General features: G+C 45.0%; 2 protein-coding genes across 3 annotated transcripts; both read left to right on the top strand.

Moving 5' to 3' along the window:
• The first annotated feature begins 628 nt into the window (after window positions 1-628).
• Window positions 629-9,579, top strand: TMEM171 (transmembrane protein 171). The gene is given in 9 exon segments (XM_090037631.1): window positions 629-1,368; window positions 2,030-2,297; window positions 3,754-3,839; window positions 6,398-6,535; window positions 6,538-6,733; window positions 6,735-7,004; window positions 7,006-7,103; window positions 7,317-7,452; window positions 8,325-9,579. Coding segments are annotated over 6 exon segments (915 nt in total). The 5' UTR covers window positions 629-1,368; window positions 2,030-2,297; window positions 3,754-3,839; window positions 6,398-6,480; the 3' UTR covers window positions 8,485-9,579.
• Window positions 9,580-15,170: 5,591 nt separating this feature from the next.
• On the top strand, window positions 15,171-17,694 carry TMEM174 (transmembrane protein 174). Of its 2 annotated transcripts, XM_090037196.1 has the most exons (3): window positions 15,171-15,638; window positions 15,915-16,140; window positions 17,439-17,694. In XM_090037196.1, the coding sequence occupies exons 1-3, from the start codon at window positions 15,509-15,511 to the stop codon at window positions 17,533-17,535; spliced, it is 453 nt and encodes a 150-aa protein (XP_089893322.1). In that variant the 5' UTR covers window positions 15,171-15,508; the 3' UTR covers window positions 17,536-17,694. The 2 variants fall into 2 exon arrangements, with proteins under 2 accessions (XP_089893322.1, XP_089893320.1); XM_090037194.1 differs by having other exon boundaries at window positions 15,180-16,140.
• Window positions 17,695-18,356: the final 662 nt, after the last annotated feature.

The following is an 18,356-nucleotide window of genomic DNA, read 5'->3' as shown; positions in this document are numbered from 1 at the left end:
CAGTTCGTCCAATAAAAAATATCACTCACAGGAATTCTTGCCTTTCTCAGATCTCCTGGACGAGATGTGGCCCACAGAGTCATTGCATCTGGTCTGTGGAGCTCCTCACGGGTTGGGGAATTTGACAGAGGGGAACAGTGGCCATTAATACGGTCACCCTGCCAAATTCCCAAACCCTGAGCCCTGCGTCGGAACCAGGCCACACCGCCTTCTCCCGGCAGGGCCATGTGGGGGCTGGGCCCCCCCCCCCAGCATGGCCAGATGGCGGCTGCTGTGCCAGCCCCAGGCGCTGGGCTGGAACCACCATCCAGCCCACACTTGGACTGGCGCACTCCCATCTGGCCCACCAGGGAACCAGGTTGTCCTGGGCCATCGCAGCAACATCACTTCACCACTACCAAGACTTGTAGGGACAACTGTATACAATACTGTACACAGTAGCACTGCTAAAAAAGTTGACCCAAGTGACATACTGGGGGTTAAAATTACAAAAGGTTATAACTTGGTCTCCTGGCAGGGCGGGGGGGAGGGAGGGTCAGCATGCACTTGCTATGGGGCAGCTGTTAAACCCAGCAGAGACTGAGGGATGAGCTGCAACACTCCTTTTTAAAACGGTGTTTTACCAAACCATGTGAAGTAAGAGATGCAGTAGGAGGACCAGACACCTGTTCGCTCTCACTTTAGGCAGTTGTCTCGAGGGCTCTCATTCCCCGGGGTCGATGATGGATCCCAAGTCTTGTGCAAAGAGGGACACTGCAAAGCCACCTAGTTTACAAGCTAAACCTTTAACAATGTTGCCAAGCCAAGTATTCAAAGGTTAAGCAATGCAATGCAGACCCAGGCCACCCGGTACTTCGTGGCAGTCCTGAATTGCAGAACCACCTCCATCTCTCCTACACAGCCCGAGACTCAGCAGTGCCCACATAAAAGACCAGCATTTCAACGCTGCTGGGCTGAGCCCTGCTTGTGAAGGTGTGACCCTGCCGCGTTTGCCAGGGGCTAGTCAGGCGCCGTCTCAATCCCGGATTATCCGCTCCGGGCCGGTCTCCCGCGGCTCCGCTCCAGCGCGCAGGTCCCCAACCGTTCAGGGCCCCCGGGGCGAGGCTGCCCGCCCTCACGCAGCAGGGGGACAGCCAAGGCGCAGGAAAACAACGGCAAAAAAACATCCAGCACTTCGGAGCGCGCGCCGCACCCGGGCCCGGGCCCTACCCCTGCAGCCCGCGCGGCTCGCTCCGAGGGGGCGGGCCCAGCTGTGGCGCCCCGCCCCGCCCCGCCCCGCCCCCTGTGTGGGCGCAGCCCAGCGCCCGGCTCAAAAAGCGGCGCTGCGCCAGCGCGCGCGGGAGCAGCCGCCGGCGGACGCTGCGGAGGGTGAGGCGCGGGGAGCTGGGCTGCGGGGTGGTGCGGCGCGTCTCGCTCCCGGCCCGCCCTGGCCGCCTCCTGTCGCCAGCCGAAGACTTCCGGCCGGGGGGGGGGCAGTTCTCGGGGCCGCGTTTGGACAAGTTGTGGGGTGTAAGATGTTGCCTTGTCTGACGCTATCCCGTCCTCCTGGGAAATCCTTGCCTCTCCTGTCACTTCTGAGTTGTCACCGCCCCAGCATCGCTCCTGCTCCCCTCATGGTCCTGGTCTCCTTGCCCACCGCATCAGTCTGCCTCTTAAGACTCCTCCTCTCCAGCTGCGTGTCCTGATTTCCCATTTTCCTCCCTGCAGGTCCTGGTTTGATTTTGATGATCTCTTTCCGCAGCTTCCAGCTCACAGCCTCCTCCTTCCCCAGCTGTCTCATCCAGCCTGTTTCCCCCCTTCCCACCTGTATGCTCTTTCGGCCCAACATGACCTCCCTGCAGCTCTCAGCCCTGGCTCTTTGCCCCATTACGTGAATTTCCCTGCTTGCCTATCAGTCTCCTTTCCCCAGCTTCTTGCCCCAGTCCTTCCCTTCTCTTCTGCTTCATGTTTCTTGGGTACTTTCTTCCCCCAGACTAATCAGGCATTGAAAGCCCAGAAGCAACTGCAGTTCTCCCTGCTCTAATTTCAGGTGACTAGTCCCAGCCTGGCCCCCAAGAGCTGCAGTTGCAGGGAAAGTTCAATTGTGCTGTTGAATCCCGAGTTGGTGCACACACAGCTGCTCTTCAGGAATGTGCAGTCCAGTCACGCACAGGAGTGGTGAGGGCACGGAGCATGGGGATGCTGGGGTGAAATCTGTGAAGACCTGTGGCAAAAGCCTAGCAAGTCTCTGAGCATATGTGAGCTGGGATTCCTGCCCCTTCTCCCCCAAAGAAAAGCTGTTACTTGGCTACAACTGGGTGAGTTTTTCACAGCATCAGCAAAAAAACACATCCCTGATGCACAAGTCAAACTTCAAGTCCCTGCTCTAAGGGAGGGAAGCACCCAAGCTTGTTATTTTGTCTTTCTTTTCTTAGAAGGAGCTGGAGGCAGAACACCTGATAATTTAAAAAAAACAAAAAAAACCCCAACCCAAAAAACTCAAATGTTTGAAAACGGGAAGCATTAAACAACATTGAGTGACAGGTTGCATTACCAGCTCTATCTTTAATGTATGTTAAAGCTTCTTGTGATCTCTTGCTGTCCAGCAGAAATCTTTCAAGGCTTTTTTGGTAAAATGTTCACCAACTCTTGCTTCTTTCAACTGGTGCTCAGTCAAGATAGTAAGTTGGTGTTTGCCTCCAGTAAAAGCAGTTGCCATCTTGCTTTAAGGGAGCTCTAAAGCCTGGCTTTCCTTGGGGAAGTGGCCATAGTCACCATGGTGAAAGAGTGGGAGCAAAGAAGAGGATGAGGAAAACATAGGTAGGTAAGGACTATGGGACAGCACAGAGAGGCAAAATATGAGCTGACCAGGAAACCACATCTGGTCAAGACAGGAAGGGAAATAGAACTGGTTTAGAGGGAGAAGAGGAGGGAGAGCACAGCAGCACAGTTCTCCTAGTCTAGTGTGTTAGGTTGACAAGTGTGATGGACTTGAAAAGGAACAACCAGTGGGAGGCTCTTACTGTATGGATTTAGTATCAGATTTTTGGACATAAAATAATTGCATGTAGATCAGGGACAGACCGCGCTCCAAAAAAACCTGAAAACTGGGGAGGGGGGGCAAGAAGGGGAGAGAATCAAAAAAATAAATAAAACCAAAGAAACAGTTTGGTTTGGGTTACTCTTGACTAATGATTAGAAGTGACTGCTATAGTCATAATCACTAATATATTAGAAGCTTTTTCAAATCCTGAATAAGGCAATGCCTTGGTCCTGGAATTGAATCAGCAGGCTAGGACTCTGCTGCCCATCCAGATGCCACAGCAGGAATGGAACCTAATCTGGGAAGAATGATCCAACACAGAAGTGTTGTCAACACTGCTATCCCAAGCTGTATGACAGTATGAGAAGCTCAGCTTTCACTTGCACAGGGAAGAGTGCATTTCTAACCTTCATGGTTTCAAAGGAGAGCTTGAGAATACGAACTCTAAATGTTCAAAAATCAGAAGGCAAACAGAACCCAAAATTTATTATTTTCATCTCATTTGGGTTTGAGTGACTCGGGCTGGCAATAATGAAAAGCATTTTCATTGACAAAGAAGTAAAGATAAGAAAACTGGAATTTATTTCTTGTTCCCAGGTACCTGGCTGGGCTTGGGGTACTATTCCATTTTAATTCTATTGTCTATGCTAAGGTTGTAACCACGCTTCTTTCTTGAGTTGTATTTTGATTTCCATGTCTCCTCTAGCCTAACCTCTTCTTCCCACTTCCAGTTTTATTCTAACAGTTGTTGGCTTGAAAATGGCTTGAGAGCAAGCAGAGACAGAGGAGAACATGAAAAGGAAGCACTTAAACACAGGTGAAGCTATTGGCATCTGATCTTGTAGCAATGCTGTCAGGCATGCAATCAGCTATGGGCTTATTGCTTCTTATTTTATTCCAAGTATTCTTTCAGTGGGACTCTTAAAGAGAGGAGTTCAGTCATGCACTGGCTTTACTATTAAAATTTGGTGGTAGCCTAAGTAAAATTAGTCATTTTGGATTTTGCAGCACAAAACATGGGTCTTTCATCTTCAAAGCCACAACAAACTGTTCTGAATATTCCTTCTTTTGTGGTACTGAAAGAATTAAGAAAATATGCACGTTTCTTTTTCAAATGCATGTTTCGGTAAAATCTCCCTAGTACAAGGAGAATGCAATATATTGTTTATACTAGTGAAATAAATCTCTAGATTTTTTTTAAAAGGTTCCAGATTTGAATTATATGTTTTAACTTTTGTTTTACTTCAGCTGTATTTATTTATTTATTTATTTATTTATTTATTTTGTCAGAGCAAGATTGGGAGAATTAGGACAAATACTCTATCCTAATTCTAATGACATGGTACCATAATTGCTAACACAGAGTGCCTTGATAGAAGAAAGTTTGACACAACTTAGCCATTGTCGTTATTAGCTGAGCTTGGGAACTCCTTACTCAACCGGATGGCATTTCTCTTCGTAACAGTAACTTCTGAACACTGTATACTGTCCATTCTTCTAGGCATTCATGGGTAGAATTCACTAACTTTTTGTTTAGTTGGGAGGGAGGGAGAGGGAGAGGACCAGAAAACTTGAAGTGAAGGGGAAATGCAGGACAAAGGGAGCTCCTGGCATCTGGTTAGCAGACACAGCTTCAAGCACGTGTCTAATTGTCTACAGATCAAAGGATTAGTTAATGGCATTAATTTTCACCTGCCATCAGAACCTTGCTCTCATCTCTTTCCTGTCTTCCCAATAAAATTTAACAGGTTGACACCCTGCATGACGTATTTCCCAGACAGAACAAAAAATACTGGTGAGGAAAGGGCAGGGACTTGCAAACTGACTCTGAGGGGTGATGGGGGGGGATCTTGGCTTGTGTGCAGATACAGAGTTCTTGACATTCAGTACAGAGGGTCAGAGATCTAGACATGGAGGGGGGATAGAAGGTGGCATGGAAAAAATGGTTGAGCTCAATCTCTCTCTCTGTCTCAGAAACTATGAATTCTATCCTGTCCCCAAGACATGCTAAGGTGAGGAAAAATTTTTAAAAGTTCATTCTGCCTTTGAACTTTTTCAGTTTATTTCACAGAGAGCCTGAATTCTTGGCTCCACCACAGCACCTTAGCAAGTGCTCCACTAGTACAAAACAAAGAGTGTGTTTTTGCTGTACAGCACAGTCATCACAGAGATGCCCGAATTAGCTTTAAACCTTGGGAGCTCTGCATGGATGAACCTCTCCTGCTGAAAAGCAGTTGTGTGGCGCTCAATTCTACCATGGCTAAACTGTTTCCAGTACCCAAAGACGAGTCTAGTACAGTACAGTGCAGTGTATATGTACCCAAAGTCGCATAGTAAATTTGCATCCAGCTGTTTTTAGTACACCTGTCATTTTTTGAATAATGCATGCCAAGACGGTGGTTATAGGTTTTCCACAACACTTTCCCTTTTTACAGTTATTCATAGCACTATATTTTCAGTCTCCACTTTGAAACTTGACCCATGGCTATTAGAATCCTCAGTGCAAAGAAATGCAGGACACTTGAATAATCATAAAACAATGTAATAGGGTGTACTTGTATGGTAGCAGTTTCCTTGAAGAAGGATGGCTTGGCAGAGTGGAGGAGGACCTTAATCCATAATTTTTTCAGTAATAGAACCATCATCTTAAACCTCCTGATGTACTAAAAGTACTCCTGGCTCTGTCTGAGTTTAGGTATCAAAGTCTTTCATTCAAATTTGCCAAAATGTTCCTCAAAAGCATGTCCTGCAGTAGTTTTTTTCCAAGTCATGGTATCCATAGTCACCGTTTCTCAAGGAAAGTTTTAGATGTTGTACCACTATGATCCATGGTTAAGTTGTGTAGGCTATTTTTAACAGAGAATTGAGCATGTACAGGGTCAGGAAAAAGTGGTATTGGATTTAATAGCAGTGCATAAATGATCTAGTAATCAAATAGGAATGTATTTGTATTTGCTGAATTTCTCCATTTCATTTGGTATCTCAGAGTTCGCCAATGGGTTTTGCTCCTCCCAGCATGCTGCAAATGGAGCAGAACCATCTGCCCCTCCCTTAGGTGCTTTGGGAGCCTATAGGGCAGATGGGACCAGGTGTGTGTTTTCTTGCTTTGTTTTGCTTTTCTTTGTAAGGAGACATCCCTCAAAGGTACACAACTAAACTTGTCCTTTAATTGTATGGTTGTATAACTCGGGGGGTGGATTACAGCTGCAGTGCATTTCTCTTGTATGACAATGAGGAGTGATTCATCTTTTCTCTTGTGAGTTGTGTTCACTTCTGTGAGTCTCTATTCAGCCGTATATCTTCAAAAAGATACGTTTCTGTTTAGGAATAAACTGGTTGATGCAGTTACCTACATAACTATCTTCTTGTTCACAGGTCTGCTGAGGGTTCTACCGTTCTGAACACTGACCAGAAGAATATAGATTTTTTTTTGCCCGCTTGAAGAGACTGTTCTTATAATGTATCCTGTTGCTGTTCCTGTGCCTTGTGGAGAAGAAAATAAGTGACACTGTAGGAAATTTTTTTCATTTCTGTTTTCGGAGTTGTATTGCTCTGTGCTGGATTTCTGCTTTTAGTCTTTATTTTCCAGTTCTGCCCATCTGAAACCTCCAGTGACTCTAATGCAGGACTGAAGGCTGTTGGGCTTGTTCTTGCTGTAGCTGGACTAGCTTGTGCCTTGCTGGCACGATCAAGAGAGAAGTTTCACCTGAGACAGGCAGTTGCAAAATGCACAGGTGCTCAGCCTAACTTCCTCTCAAAGGAGCTGTCAGTCTGCCCACCTCCTTATCTTTGGATTTTTGGTTTTAACTAGTGGAATACTAATTGGTATCCTGGGCACTTGGGTTCCTAGTTGTAACCCAGAATGGCAGCACCTGCAACTTAATCAAACCATTGCTTCTGAAGTTGGCCACCAGGGCTGTGGACTTCTGTCTCCCCAAATCATGGGCCCTTTTCTGGTGCTGACTGGATTATGTTTGCTTGTAAGCTTACACTAAAAGGAAACAGAATTTAAATCTTTGCCAAGAATCCTCTGAAAGTGAAGAACAGCCTCAGAGTCTCGAAACATTCCAGGCTACTGCAGGTGAGTGAGTGATAGATCTGAATCTGTTTTAAGTTGCACATTCTGGGAGAGTTGTATTTGCAGCCAGTAACATCAGAATAGTTCAAATATGTGATTTATTGTGCATGTACTTTTATGAAGGAGATGTGCAAATATGTTATTGTAACACAGCCGAGACTTGCAGGTTACAAGAAGGGTCCACATTAAAGTTGAATGTATTTTTTTTCTTCATAGATAATGCTGTAATGGCATTGCCACCCCCACCTTATTTTACTGAGACTCAATCACTAACCATAGCTGACAGATGGACCACTCATCACCAGGGTATAAATGAAAATCCTCCATCATACCACAGTCTTTTTAATAATAGGTGAGAATTTTCACGTTTTAATAATTCCAAGATGTTTTAAACCTTTTCCTAATATTTTTACCTTGATTTCTGTTGTTGCATTAGGATCTCACTCCCCTGATGGGCTAGACTCAAATTCACACTGATAATTCTCTGTCAGCTGTTGGTGGGAAGGCTTTCATGTATTGAGTACAACAATCAGGCTCAGATTCTACTGGCTAAAGAAAAGGGATTGGATGACTGGGTTCAGTTCTTGCCCCTGTCAGAGACTTGTGTGAACTTGGACAATAAATGTGACCCCTCTTTGCATCCTTTCTTTAGCTTTCATATGAGTGTATTACTATGTTTTTACTAGCTTTACAAAGTATGAAGCATATGGTTCATAAGTTACTTTTCACTTAAGGAATTCAAAGTACTGATTTCAGGGATGCAGTTCTAGGACTTAGAAATGTCTCTTAAGGAAAGTGGGGTAGAAAGTGAGTTGGAAGAGAAGGTGGGGCAAAAGGTTAGAGGAAGGGGTGATAGAGTGGGAGAGAGCAATCCAAAGCTGCTTTGGGCCCTATGAGTAGTTGCACCAGCCTGTAATTGCTTGTCTCAGAGGTGAGGAGGGAATGGCATAATGCAGAACTGGCCACACTTGCTCTCCACAAGCTGTATATTTCCACTAAACAAAGGGAATTTACAGCTGTTTTTTTTAGGATTCTATGTAACTTCTATGCGCTTCTGAAGTGTTTTGTGAACAAGCTCCAACGTAAGCCAGAATCTGATGTGGAGAGTCAAATCATATTCCTTTTATACATTGCTTCAGGGTTGTGTATCAAATCAAATGGGAGTTGACTCAGAGTAGAAATGATGCTGGACTATACTAAGGTGTAATGCATTGTCTCTTACAGAGCACAGTTTGAAGGCATTAAAAAAACTATTGCTGTTGGAGAACATGAATCAATATACACAATTTCTAGAAGCTGTTTACTTCCAGGTATTTTACGTATGCTCTATCTTTCATCTGAACTACCTCCAAGTCATGAAGAAAAAGCATTAACAATAAAATAATGAATATTTCTGACCATGCTTCTCATCTGTATCTTTAACTTCTTCCACACGCAGGGCTGTGAGCTAAAATTTAATTCCTATAAGACATGGTACACTTCAGGTTTTATTTTTTTTATGTAATTATCTTTTTTGTAATAGACATTTTGTCTTGATTTGTGTTTTTAAGAAATGAACTTGTATTTAGAGAAATGCTATGTAAATCTAAGCAGTTAGACTAGTAGTTCTTGAATATAGTTAATAACAAATGTTAAATATTTATCCTGGTCTATTTATGGCTCTAAGGTCTGTACTTTACTTTATTTTCTTTTTGCTGAAGACAAACTGCAACAGAGCACTATTGTTTTGCCTGTTTTCATCTAATCATACTGTGCTGCAAAGTAAATGATTAAAAAGTTTTTATAAAGATTATATGACTCACTCGAAAATACTTAGAATCATAGGAAAATGTAGGTCTTGAAGGAACAAACAGAATTTTTTAGCCTAACATCTTTCTAAATGCTGGATCGTCTCTGTTTAAACTACCCCAGCCAACCTCCTGCTCAAAGCAGGACCATCTCCAACTAGATCTTCCTAGCTGAGGCTGTTTCTAGCCATGTCTTAAAAACCTTCAAGGACAGATTCTGAATCCTCTCTGGGTTTCTTGTTCCAGTAATTTACTACCCTCCTAGTGAGGGAGTTAATTTCCTAATATCTAACCTACACTTCCTTTGCTGCAACTTGAGACCATTGCTCCTTGTTCTGTCATGTGCCACCACTGAGAACTGTCTAGCTCCATCCTCTTTGCAAGCTGCCCCCCCCCACCCTTTCAGGTAGTTGAAGGTTGCTATTAAATAGCCTCTCAGGCTGTGTCCAGATGAGCACGGGCATGTGGTATGTGGTGCTGCAGACTTGTCTCCAGGTGTTCTCTGTGCTGCAAGGTACCAGTGCAGGGGGTTTCTTGGTCAATGGGAGTTGCTGGGGTTCAGTGCCTCTGAAAACTAGGCCCATACCTAGTGTAACTTTTTTCTGAATATAATATCAGTTAAAAAGAGAAGTTGCCAGCCGCTGCTTGTATTTTCAGCTGCCTACATTTTTTAGTTTCCAGGGCTTCACTTCTAAAATTTCCCCCCTTATCAGACTTAGTACAATGGTGGGAGGGGTGAAGAATCACCTCAGTGTGCCAACCTGTTTTGAAGATGTGCAGGCAATGTGCTGATTTAAATGCTGGCTCCTGGTTTATCCTCACTACTGACTGACTGATACTACTGCTGAGATGGCCACACTATAAATTTAATAGGGCAAAGTTTAGTATAAATATTAGAAAGGAAGCAGCACCCTTTGAAACGGTAAGAATAAGCAAAAGTAATTCTTAATACTCTTTTATTGAGGGAGTGGTTTGCTTACTATCACTGTAACGTTAGCTATAACCCTTCTTTTGTAATAAGTTAAATCAGACTTTACAGATGTATTTCAAATTATTGAATCCTGCTCACTTTGCCTAATGATCAAGCAGTGCTTCATCAATTTCTTCTGGTAGAAACTGAATGTCTGTATCTGGCCTAAGAGGGGGGAAAAAGGGAGTGGAGGTTAAGGGGAGAAATTGGGATCATAACCCCAAATACAAACTCTTACCTTTCATCCAAAGCTCTGAAATACTATTCTAGTCTGTTTTGATGCAATCAGGTTACCAATGCTGTTCCAATACTTGCATAGCAACTAATATGTTGTAGAACAGGGGTGGGCAATTTATTTTGGGCGGAGGGCAACTCACCAAGTTCTGGGGAGCTGTTGAGGGCTGCATGGGTAGACCTGCCCCTTGACAGTTGCCCCACACCTGGTTGCCATATTGGGACCAGAAGTCCCACCTAGCTCCTGACCTTTGCCACTGGAAGTCCCTCCCCTTGCCCTGGAAGTACTGGAAGGGTGCTGTGATCTGGAAACCATGAAAATGGTGTATATATATGTATATGCATGCACACACACACACGCGCACACACACGCACACACACAAAGCATCTGCTATAACCTATTTTAATTTTATTCTAAAATATTTTTCTAATGATTTCTGTGTTTATAAAAAGTGTATCTAGAGGTGGCTGCACAATACCTTAAAATACAGTCCTACTGTGTGTTTTGTGTGGGCAGCAAGGGGGTATATGTGGCAGTGTATGTGCGTGCAGTGTGGTGTGGGTACAGTGACTGGATGTGTGCTGAGAGCACCAGGGCCGGGCTGCTAGCTCCACAGCATGTAGCTCTAACACGCTGCATGTGAGCCTCCCACGATGCAGCTACGCAGACCCCATGCCCAGGCTCTGTGTTTCTACAACCCCACCCTGGGTCTCTGCCAGTCCCAAGGCACTTGCACAGGCTCCATGTTTCCACCTGCCACCGCCTTTCCCTGCATTCCCTCCTGCAGGCTTCCCTGCTGCTTCCTACAGCTCCCCATTCCTGCAGTGCCCCCCACCACCTGCTGCAATCCTGTCCCTTACCATTCCACCATCTGCTGGGGTCCTCCATGGCTATGTTGCCCACCAGGGTATGTTGCCGCCCGCTGGGGCTCTGCTGCCTGCTGGGTCTTGCCTCGGCCCGGCCGTGGCTCTGCCTGCTGCTGAGGCCTGCCACCCACAGTGGCTCTGCTGCCAGCGGGGTCCCATTGGAAACAGACCAAAGGATGTAGCCCAGGCTCTCGGGATGGGGGATTGTGTATCCTGAAAAGCAGTAACTCGAAAAAGAATTTAGGAATCGCTAAATGCAGAAAAGCTCCCAGCATGATGCTGTGCCAGAAAGGGTTACATGCTCTGTGGATATATAAACAGAAATATCATCCAGGAGCTGGAAAGGGACATTATATCTGTATGCACCACTGGTGAAGTTGGCCACCATTGTGCCCCTGCATCTCATTCTGTTGTCAGTGCTTGGAAAAGGATGTTGGGGAAAACTGGAGAGGGTTCAAAGCACAGGTGCAAGAATTCATCTTCTTTATTTAAACACAGTTAAAATGAAAAAGCTCAGTCATCTCTGGTTCAGCTAGTCTATAAGGTGCATTTCTACCCTGCATTCTGCCCTAAAATGAGAGATTACAGGAGCTCACTCAATTTAGTTTACCAGATCTAAACAGGGGCATGACTGCAGCCTATAATCACTTATGCAGGAGAAATATACTTCAGAGTTTTTCAGTTTACTGCATGTGAGGTGAAACTGCATTACAATACAACCCTTACAGCTGGGCTTATGGGCTGTGTGGGTTTTACACTGGGGTGAGCATCACCTTTGTTAACTATTTGTAAGAAAAGTTGATAAGCTAAATGATAACCCACAGGAAGAAAATTTGTAATTAAATGCATTTTATTGACTCTGGAAAGTCACAGGTTATTTCAAACGTCAAGTACAAATTGACTATATAAGCAATCCTGCTCCCTCACATAGCCTGTTGTTAAAAATAAGTGGGTGCATCTATGCATGTGCCTTACTGCAGAGTTGACCAATTAGTCTACATGTATACCAGTATTGGGGTGCAGTAAATTTATTGCTGTAACATAGGGACAATAATTCTGTGCAACAAACACACATGCAGATGGTGGCAGGCTGGCTGAAACACAAGGGTGCTGAAGTGTGGGAGCCGCCTAGCTCTGCATTTTAGTACCCCTTGTGCCCCAGACAGCCCCTCTGCCACCCAATGCCATCACCTGGAGCCCAGGCCTGGCCTCCTGGACCCTCTGCCACTCCAGAGCTGCTTCACCCCAGCTCAAATTGCTGCTGTCCCAGGCCTATGTTCAGATGCTGCGCCTGAGATCAGCTGACTCTAGTATGAACTGTGCTGGAGTTTATTTCAGCACATTAATTGTACGTGTAGATGCACGCAGTGTGTACACTGCCCCCCTCCCCCGCAAGCCAGACTGCTGATAAATCCAAAGAACAGAATACATTTCCAGGCATATATGGCATAATCTCTAGATATGGTGAGGCTGGCAAAAGATCATTATGAGCAGGGTATTTTCATTACAGCAGTTTGAGTCCACAATAGACTAAAGACTTTTCTAATTTTGGCAAAGTATTCAGGGAGAAAGTGCACGTTATGGTAGACACAAGCCAGTTCCTGTTTAGGGTTCTGCGGGAGTCCTGTTTTTTTAAATAATCAGCAGGATCCTGGTTTTCTCTGTTTAAGAATTACAAATTCTCCAGTTAAAAACCCCAAGATCCCTCACTCCCCACCTGCAGCCCCCCTGGCCCTGCTGGTGCCCCTCACTCCCAACCCCCAATACCTCCAACCCTTCTGGTGCCCCTCACTCCTCACCCACAGCCCCCTGCCTCCCTGCCCTGCCAGAGGTAGCCCCCGGCTGCCAGGACTACAGGGTTAGAGACCTGGGTCCACAAGCCCCTGTCCTCTGCAGCAGTGCCCAAGCCCTAGCTGCTGCTCTTGGGAGGTGGTGGCTGCTGCAGCAGAGCAGAGCGTGGAGCCTGACTCCCCCTCTCCTGGGGGTGGCATGGCCAGAGTGGAGCCCACTGGGTGCCAGAGCAGATGAGGACTCCCTGCCCTGCTGCCCTCCCCGCAGGGCTTCTGTGGCTCAGCAGGTAGAACTTGGGGCAGGGCAGGGCGGGGTGGGCGAGCTTGATGCCACCACTGTGAGCCCTGGGCTGCCATGGCAAGGCCTGTCCAGCAGCAGCAGGGGTGGTGGCAGAGTTGTGCCTCACACTGCTGCCAGGGAAGGGGAGGAGTGGAGAGGCACCTCACCGTGGCAGCGCAGTGCTCACGATAGCAGCATTGAGCTTCCCTGCCCAGCCCTGGTTTGTGCTGCCATGCTGGGTCCTACCTGCTGGGCTGGGGAGGCCCTGTGGGGAGGGCAGCAGGGTGGGAAGCCTGAGCCCACAGCAGGCAGCCCACTCCTGCCCCACACAAAAAGTGCCCCCCATGTTCCCACCGGGAGTTCATGCAGCACCAGGGAGCTGGCCCCTCCTGCCACTCAGACAAGCCACCCACGGCCCTGTCCCACTCCCTGCAGCCCTGCGTTCTGGCCCCAGGCACCAAGCCCCACACACCACCCAGGCTGGGCAGCAGCAGCAGCTCCAGCCTTGCACCAGACCTGGCCAACTCCCTTCCTCCCTCACTACGGGGGCCTCAATTCTCCCCCCCAACCCCAGACTCACCTGTGGGGGCTGCTCTCCAGGCTGCTTGGTGGCCATGTGCTTGTGTATGTGTGCACATGCACATGGTGCTCATTGCCCTCCTCCTGCTCCCCTCAGCCCCTCTGCCCGCCTGCAAGGGGAACCTGCTGTTTCCCACTTTCATCTCTTTTAAAGGAGAAAGCCCAGGTTTTATTTCCCCCTTAAAATGAGAAAATCCTGGTTTTACCACATTTTTCCATGGCAAATGGAAAACCCAGATCCCTGATGATCAGTCTTAACTTTGTTAAAACAAAGTTGTTTGGAAAAGGAAATAACATTATTTATTCCACCATTTAAGGTGTATACTCCTGTGTGGGAGCATAATTATGTTCATTACTATATGGTTGACTACTTGGAGGATTCTTTTCCTCCTTGCAAAGCATTACAGCATGTAGTTTTTGTCAAAGTGTCCTCACCAGAGTTGCTCTCTTTCAAAGCAGTTTGATAAGCAGACAGTTTGAATAACAGAGCCCAGAGAGATTCACTTCCATTTTAAGAGGCCTTTGATCATAAAAAGTTGTGGGACTTGGTTCAGTGTATCCTGGTTTAGAGTTTGATCCTGCTTAAATTGGGTTCAATGGGAGTTTTTCCCTTAGCTTTAGTGGGAAAACAATAAGGCCTGGAGGAGTAAAAACTGGTCTTTCAACTGCTTGGGTATGTGCAGACAAGCCATAGAAACCTGTATTATGGTTTTTTTGCCAAGACACAGTGTTAAAACTGGCACTGTCATGCCTGGAAGGGCTATCATAACTGTTTTAAAAAGAAGTCAGAGAAATTATGCTAAAATGGAATATTTCTTAGCAATAAATGTCTAAAGCCAAAAGTTGTAAGGACTGATTTTTTTTTTCTTACATCCATTTAGTCCAAACAAAATAGTTCCCATGTGATAACAGAGAAATAAATGTTCTGGATGCTCTTGACCATAGGAATTGCCTTATAGGGCAAGGTCATTACTTCAATTAATTTAATGTTTCAGTGGAAAGTAGAGCAGGCTTTTTTTTTACTTCATCTGCTGAGTAGGCAATGTTGAGGAGCAGGTCAAAGTAAAGTTTTCCTCCAACCTGGCAGAACTGTTGTAAAAATGTCAACAGTTATAGAGCAGTTATAGCATAACTGAGCCACCTTCATAAATCTAGCCCAGCTTTTCAAATTTAATAAGGCTTAAAGAAAAAAAAGACCATTTTATTAACTTCTGGAACTTCCTGTGGTCTATTCAACACCTACTGTCCCACTTTACATCCTCTCCCACCCACTCACTTTAATTTTGACAAAACATCCAAAATTTGGCTTTAATGATTTCTTTTTTTATACTCAAGGAAGTTCTGGACACCTGCCAGAGCTGTGATAGAAGTTGCAGGTTTGCTATAAATATTGTGCTGCTGAATGTGTTGTTTTCCTACAGATATCAGTTGTGCAAGTGATTGCCCCAAGGAGAATAACCAAGTAATCACAGTGCTATTTACTAAATGTTTGCTGTTGATTATGTTAGAGACATCATCTGGCAGCAAGCCCAGGCTAAGCAATGGTCTCTGCAGCTTTGTCTGTCCAGTCTGCACTGGCACTGAGAGCTACTGTGGTTGAGTGCCAAAATTAAAGAATAGGATAAGAAGGGGGACAAATAACCATGAAATATTAAAGCCATCTCACAAACAAGCAACATTGCAATAGATCATTCAAGGCATTTTAAGTAAAGCTCTTCAGGCTTCACTTCCCAGACCTTTATTCCTCTAAGCAAAGTTTAGTCCTTCACATGATGTACTCTGTCAACCATACACGCACAAAGTTCTTATATAACTAACTTGAACCTTTTGGCTTTGCACGATATGCAGGGGCTCTTACAGACTCTCTCACACATAAGCCAGAAGAGATATGGCATATTGTAATGGAGCAGAACAGCAATAATGTAGAGGATTTTTCTCTCAATGTATTTTCTGTCACACCTTGTCAACCTAGCAGATCTGATGTCCTGGTGTCAGATGATGACAAAGCTGGTGCTACTTTGTTCTTTTCAGGTGTGTTTCTGGGATTGGTGGGGATCACTTTCACAGTGATGGGTTGGATCAGATATGAAGGCATTACTCACCTGGAGTGGACTCAGTTATTAGGGCCGATTCTGCTTTCTGTTAGTGTGACTTTTATTCTAATTGCTGTGTGCAAATTTAAAATGCTTACATGTAAATCGTGCAAACAAAGTGATGAAAGTGCATCAGATGTGGACCAGATTCCAAGTCGACAGTCCTTTGTTTTTACTGGAATTAACCAACCTATCACTTTTCATGGTGCTACAGTGGTACAGTACATCCCTCCTCCTTATTCAGCCCAAGAGGGAACCACTATGAATCCAGCCCATCTGCACCCAGTGCTTGGCTGTTGTAGTGTTTCTTCTTCAAGTGAATCAACAATTCCTACTTCAAGCCCTCCCCAGTACTATACTGTGTACCCTCTGGAAAATCCAGCTTTTACTGAAGATGAGAACTATCCCACCTATCTAGCAGGTGACACAATGGATCAGAGGTATGTCTTCTGATGTGTTTTTTAGTTGGTCTGTATACAGTGCTATGAAATTGCAGCGCTGTTATTTGGTGTGTATAACAAATTACAAAGCATTATTATAATGTGTATAAATGCTATAGTGCTTCTTGAGAAAATTCCTATGATTTACTTTATAAAGGCAACAGGAGCCACAACTGATATTTTAAAGATTGTAAATATTCAGTTTCTCTATGGTATTTTTAGGTTTTACAGACCTTGTCATTGTGCAAACTCCTCCCTGTTGTGTATGGGGTTTATTTTCTTCTCTTACTGGCTGTACAATCATTCACCTAGAGATAATAAGCTGGTCATTTTCTTTGTTAAAGCAGTTTCATTGTAATGGTAATATGATCATAGTAGCACAGCCAATTCAGAAACAACCTTCCGGTGATAATGAAAGCATCTGTTCTGTAGCAGATGTTCTCCTTAGTGACAATGGATTTCTAATGCCACTGTGTGCAAACTTCCAGTCCTTATTCTCATTTCCCTTATTGGTATTGATTGAATCATTGATTTGGATGTTATAAGAGTAGTGCAAAGTCGCCATAATGAAAGACAAGAGGAAATCATTTCACATCTATCTGTTGTATTTTTTCCTTTAAAAACAACTGTGGGTGGTGTTCAAAATTGATTCCTTCAGAAGACAGGATAAGCCTTTTAAAGTTTTGTTGAAGGTCACTTGTGGAGATCCTCGTTAACTAATAATATTTGCCAACACATGTGATAGACAAAGCTAGTATGAAGATTAACATCTTGGCATTTTTGCTAGAAAAGTAAAAAAATCATCACAGTGGCATTAGACCTCATCCTACACTTTCTTCAGCAAAACACCTACTGCTGTCAGGAACAGGCAGCTAGGGATGAGCAGTAGCATTACTAGGAGTGGGCAAGAGGGGCACCTGCTCTCCACTCCTGCAGAGTCCATGCCCCAACAGCATACCCATGCTGGGAACACCAAAACAGTCCATGGCTGCTGCTGCTTTAAGAGCAACAGCCAGGGTAGGTGGAGCATGCAGCCATGGCAGTAGGCATTATGTTGTAGACTACTTAGGAGCTCCTGGCATGGGTAAGATTGCTGTGCTCCCCCACACCTACACTTGCAACCATACATCCTTCTCACCCTCAAAATCGTACAACCCCACATGCACCCCGTCCTGCTCTCACAATCTGTGTTCCCCTGCTGGATTTGCCCTAGGCACCATCTCTGCTTGTTATGCCAATAGGTATGAGTGTGTTTTTTGTATAACATGTCACCTCTTTTTTGTTTTTCTCACTTGCAGATCAGATGACTATCCTGATGAGCCAGAAGAGTTGCTAGAAGAAATTTGTGACAACTTCCCACCTCCACCTTATGAGGAAATATACCCATTGTCTTAATGAAGACTGGATGACTAGGACTTCAATAAAGACTGAATGTCTAGATAACACATAGTCTACTTGTGTGTTATCAAGATATAGTATGCACATTAAACAAGTATAGGATTCTGATGCTGATAAACCCCAATATGCAAATATAGTGCAGATATGTTTAGCTGACCACATTTTCTCTTTCTGAATTTGTTATTTATTTATAGTACAGCTTACAAACATGCATACCTAATTTCAGGCTCCTAAATTCATATTTAAGCCTCTAAACAAGTAACCCAGTTTTCAGAAGTTCTGGAGATGGTAGCATTTGAATATCCAAAAGGCGATGCAGTAAGAACAGCACCACTGACATTCAGTCCACTTATTTAGGAGCTGCTGCATCTCTTCACAGGCATAATTGGCAGAATTCTCAGACATGCCTAATGGCAGTCTGTAAAAGAGCTTAGGCATCTGAGTCGTAGATTAATAGATGCTAGGGTCAGAAGGGACCTCAACAAATCATTGAGTCCGACCCCCTGCCTAGGCAGGAAAGAGTGCTGGGGTCAGATGACCCCAGCCAGATGACTATCCAGGCTTCTCTTAAACACCCTCAAGGTAGGGGAGAGCACCACCTCCCTTGGGAGCCCATTCCAAATTTGGCCACTCTTACCATGAAGCTTTTCCTGGTGTCTAGCCTAAATCTGCTTTCTGTCAGTTTGTGACCATTGTTCCTTGTTATCCTAAGAGGTGTCCTGGTGAACAAAGCATCTCCAATCCCTTGCTGCCTTCCCCTAATGAATTTGTAAGCAACTACAAGATCACCTCTCAGCCTTCTCTTGCGGAGGCTGAAG

The sequence above is a fragment of the Crocodylus siamensis genome, chromosome 3 (genome assembly GCF_052110815.1).
Source record: "Crocodylus siamensis isolate JL-2025a chromosome 3, ASM5211081v1, whole genome shotgun sequence".
In the NCBI taxonomy this organism is placed as follows: Eukaryota; Metazoa; Chordata; order Crocodylia; family Crocodylidae; genus Crocodylus; species Crocodylus siamensis.
This window is presented reverse-complemented; position numbering and strand designations above follow the sequence as displayed.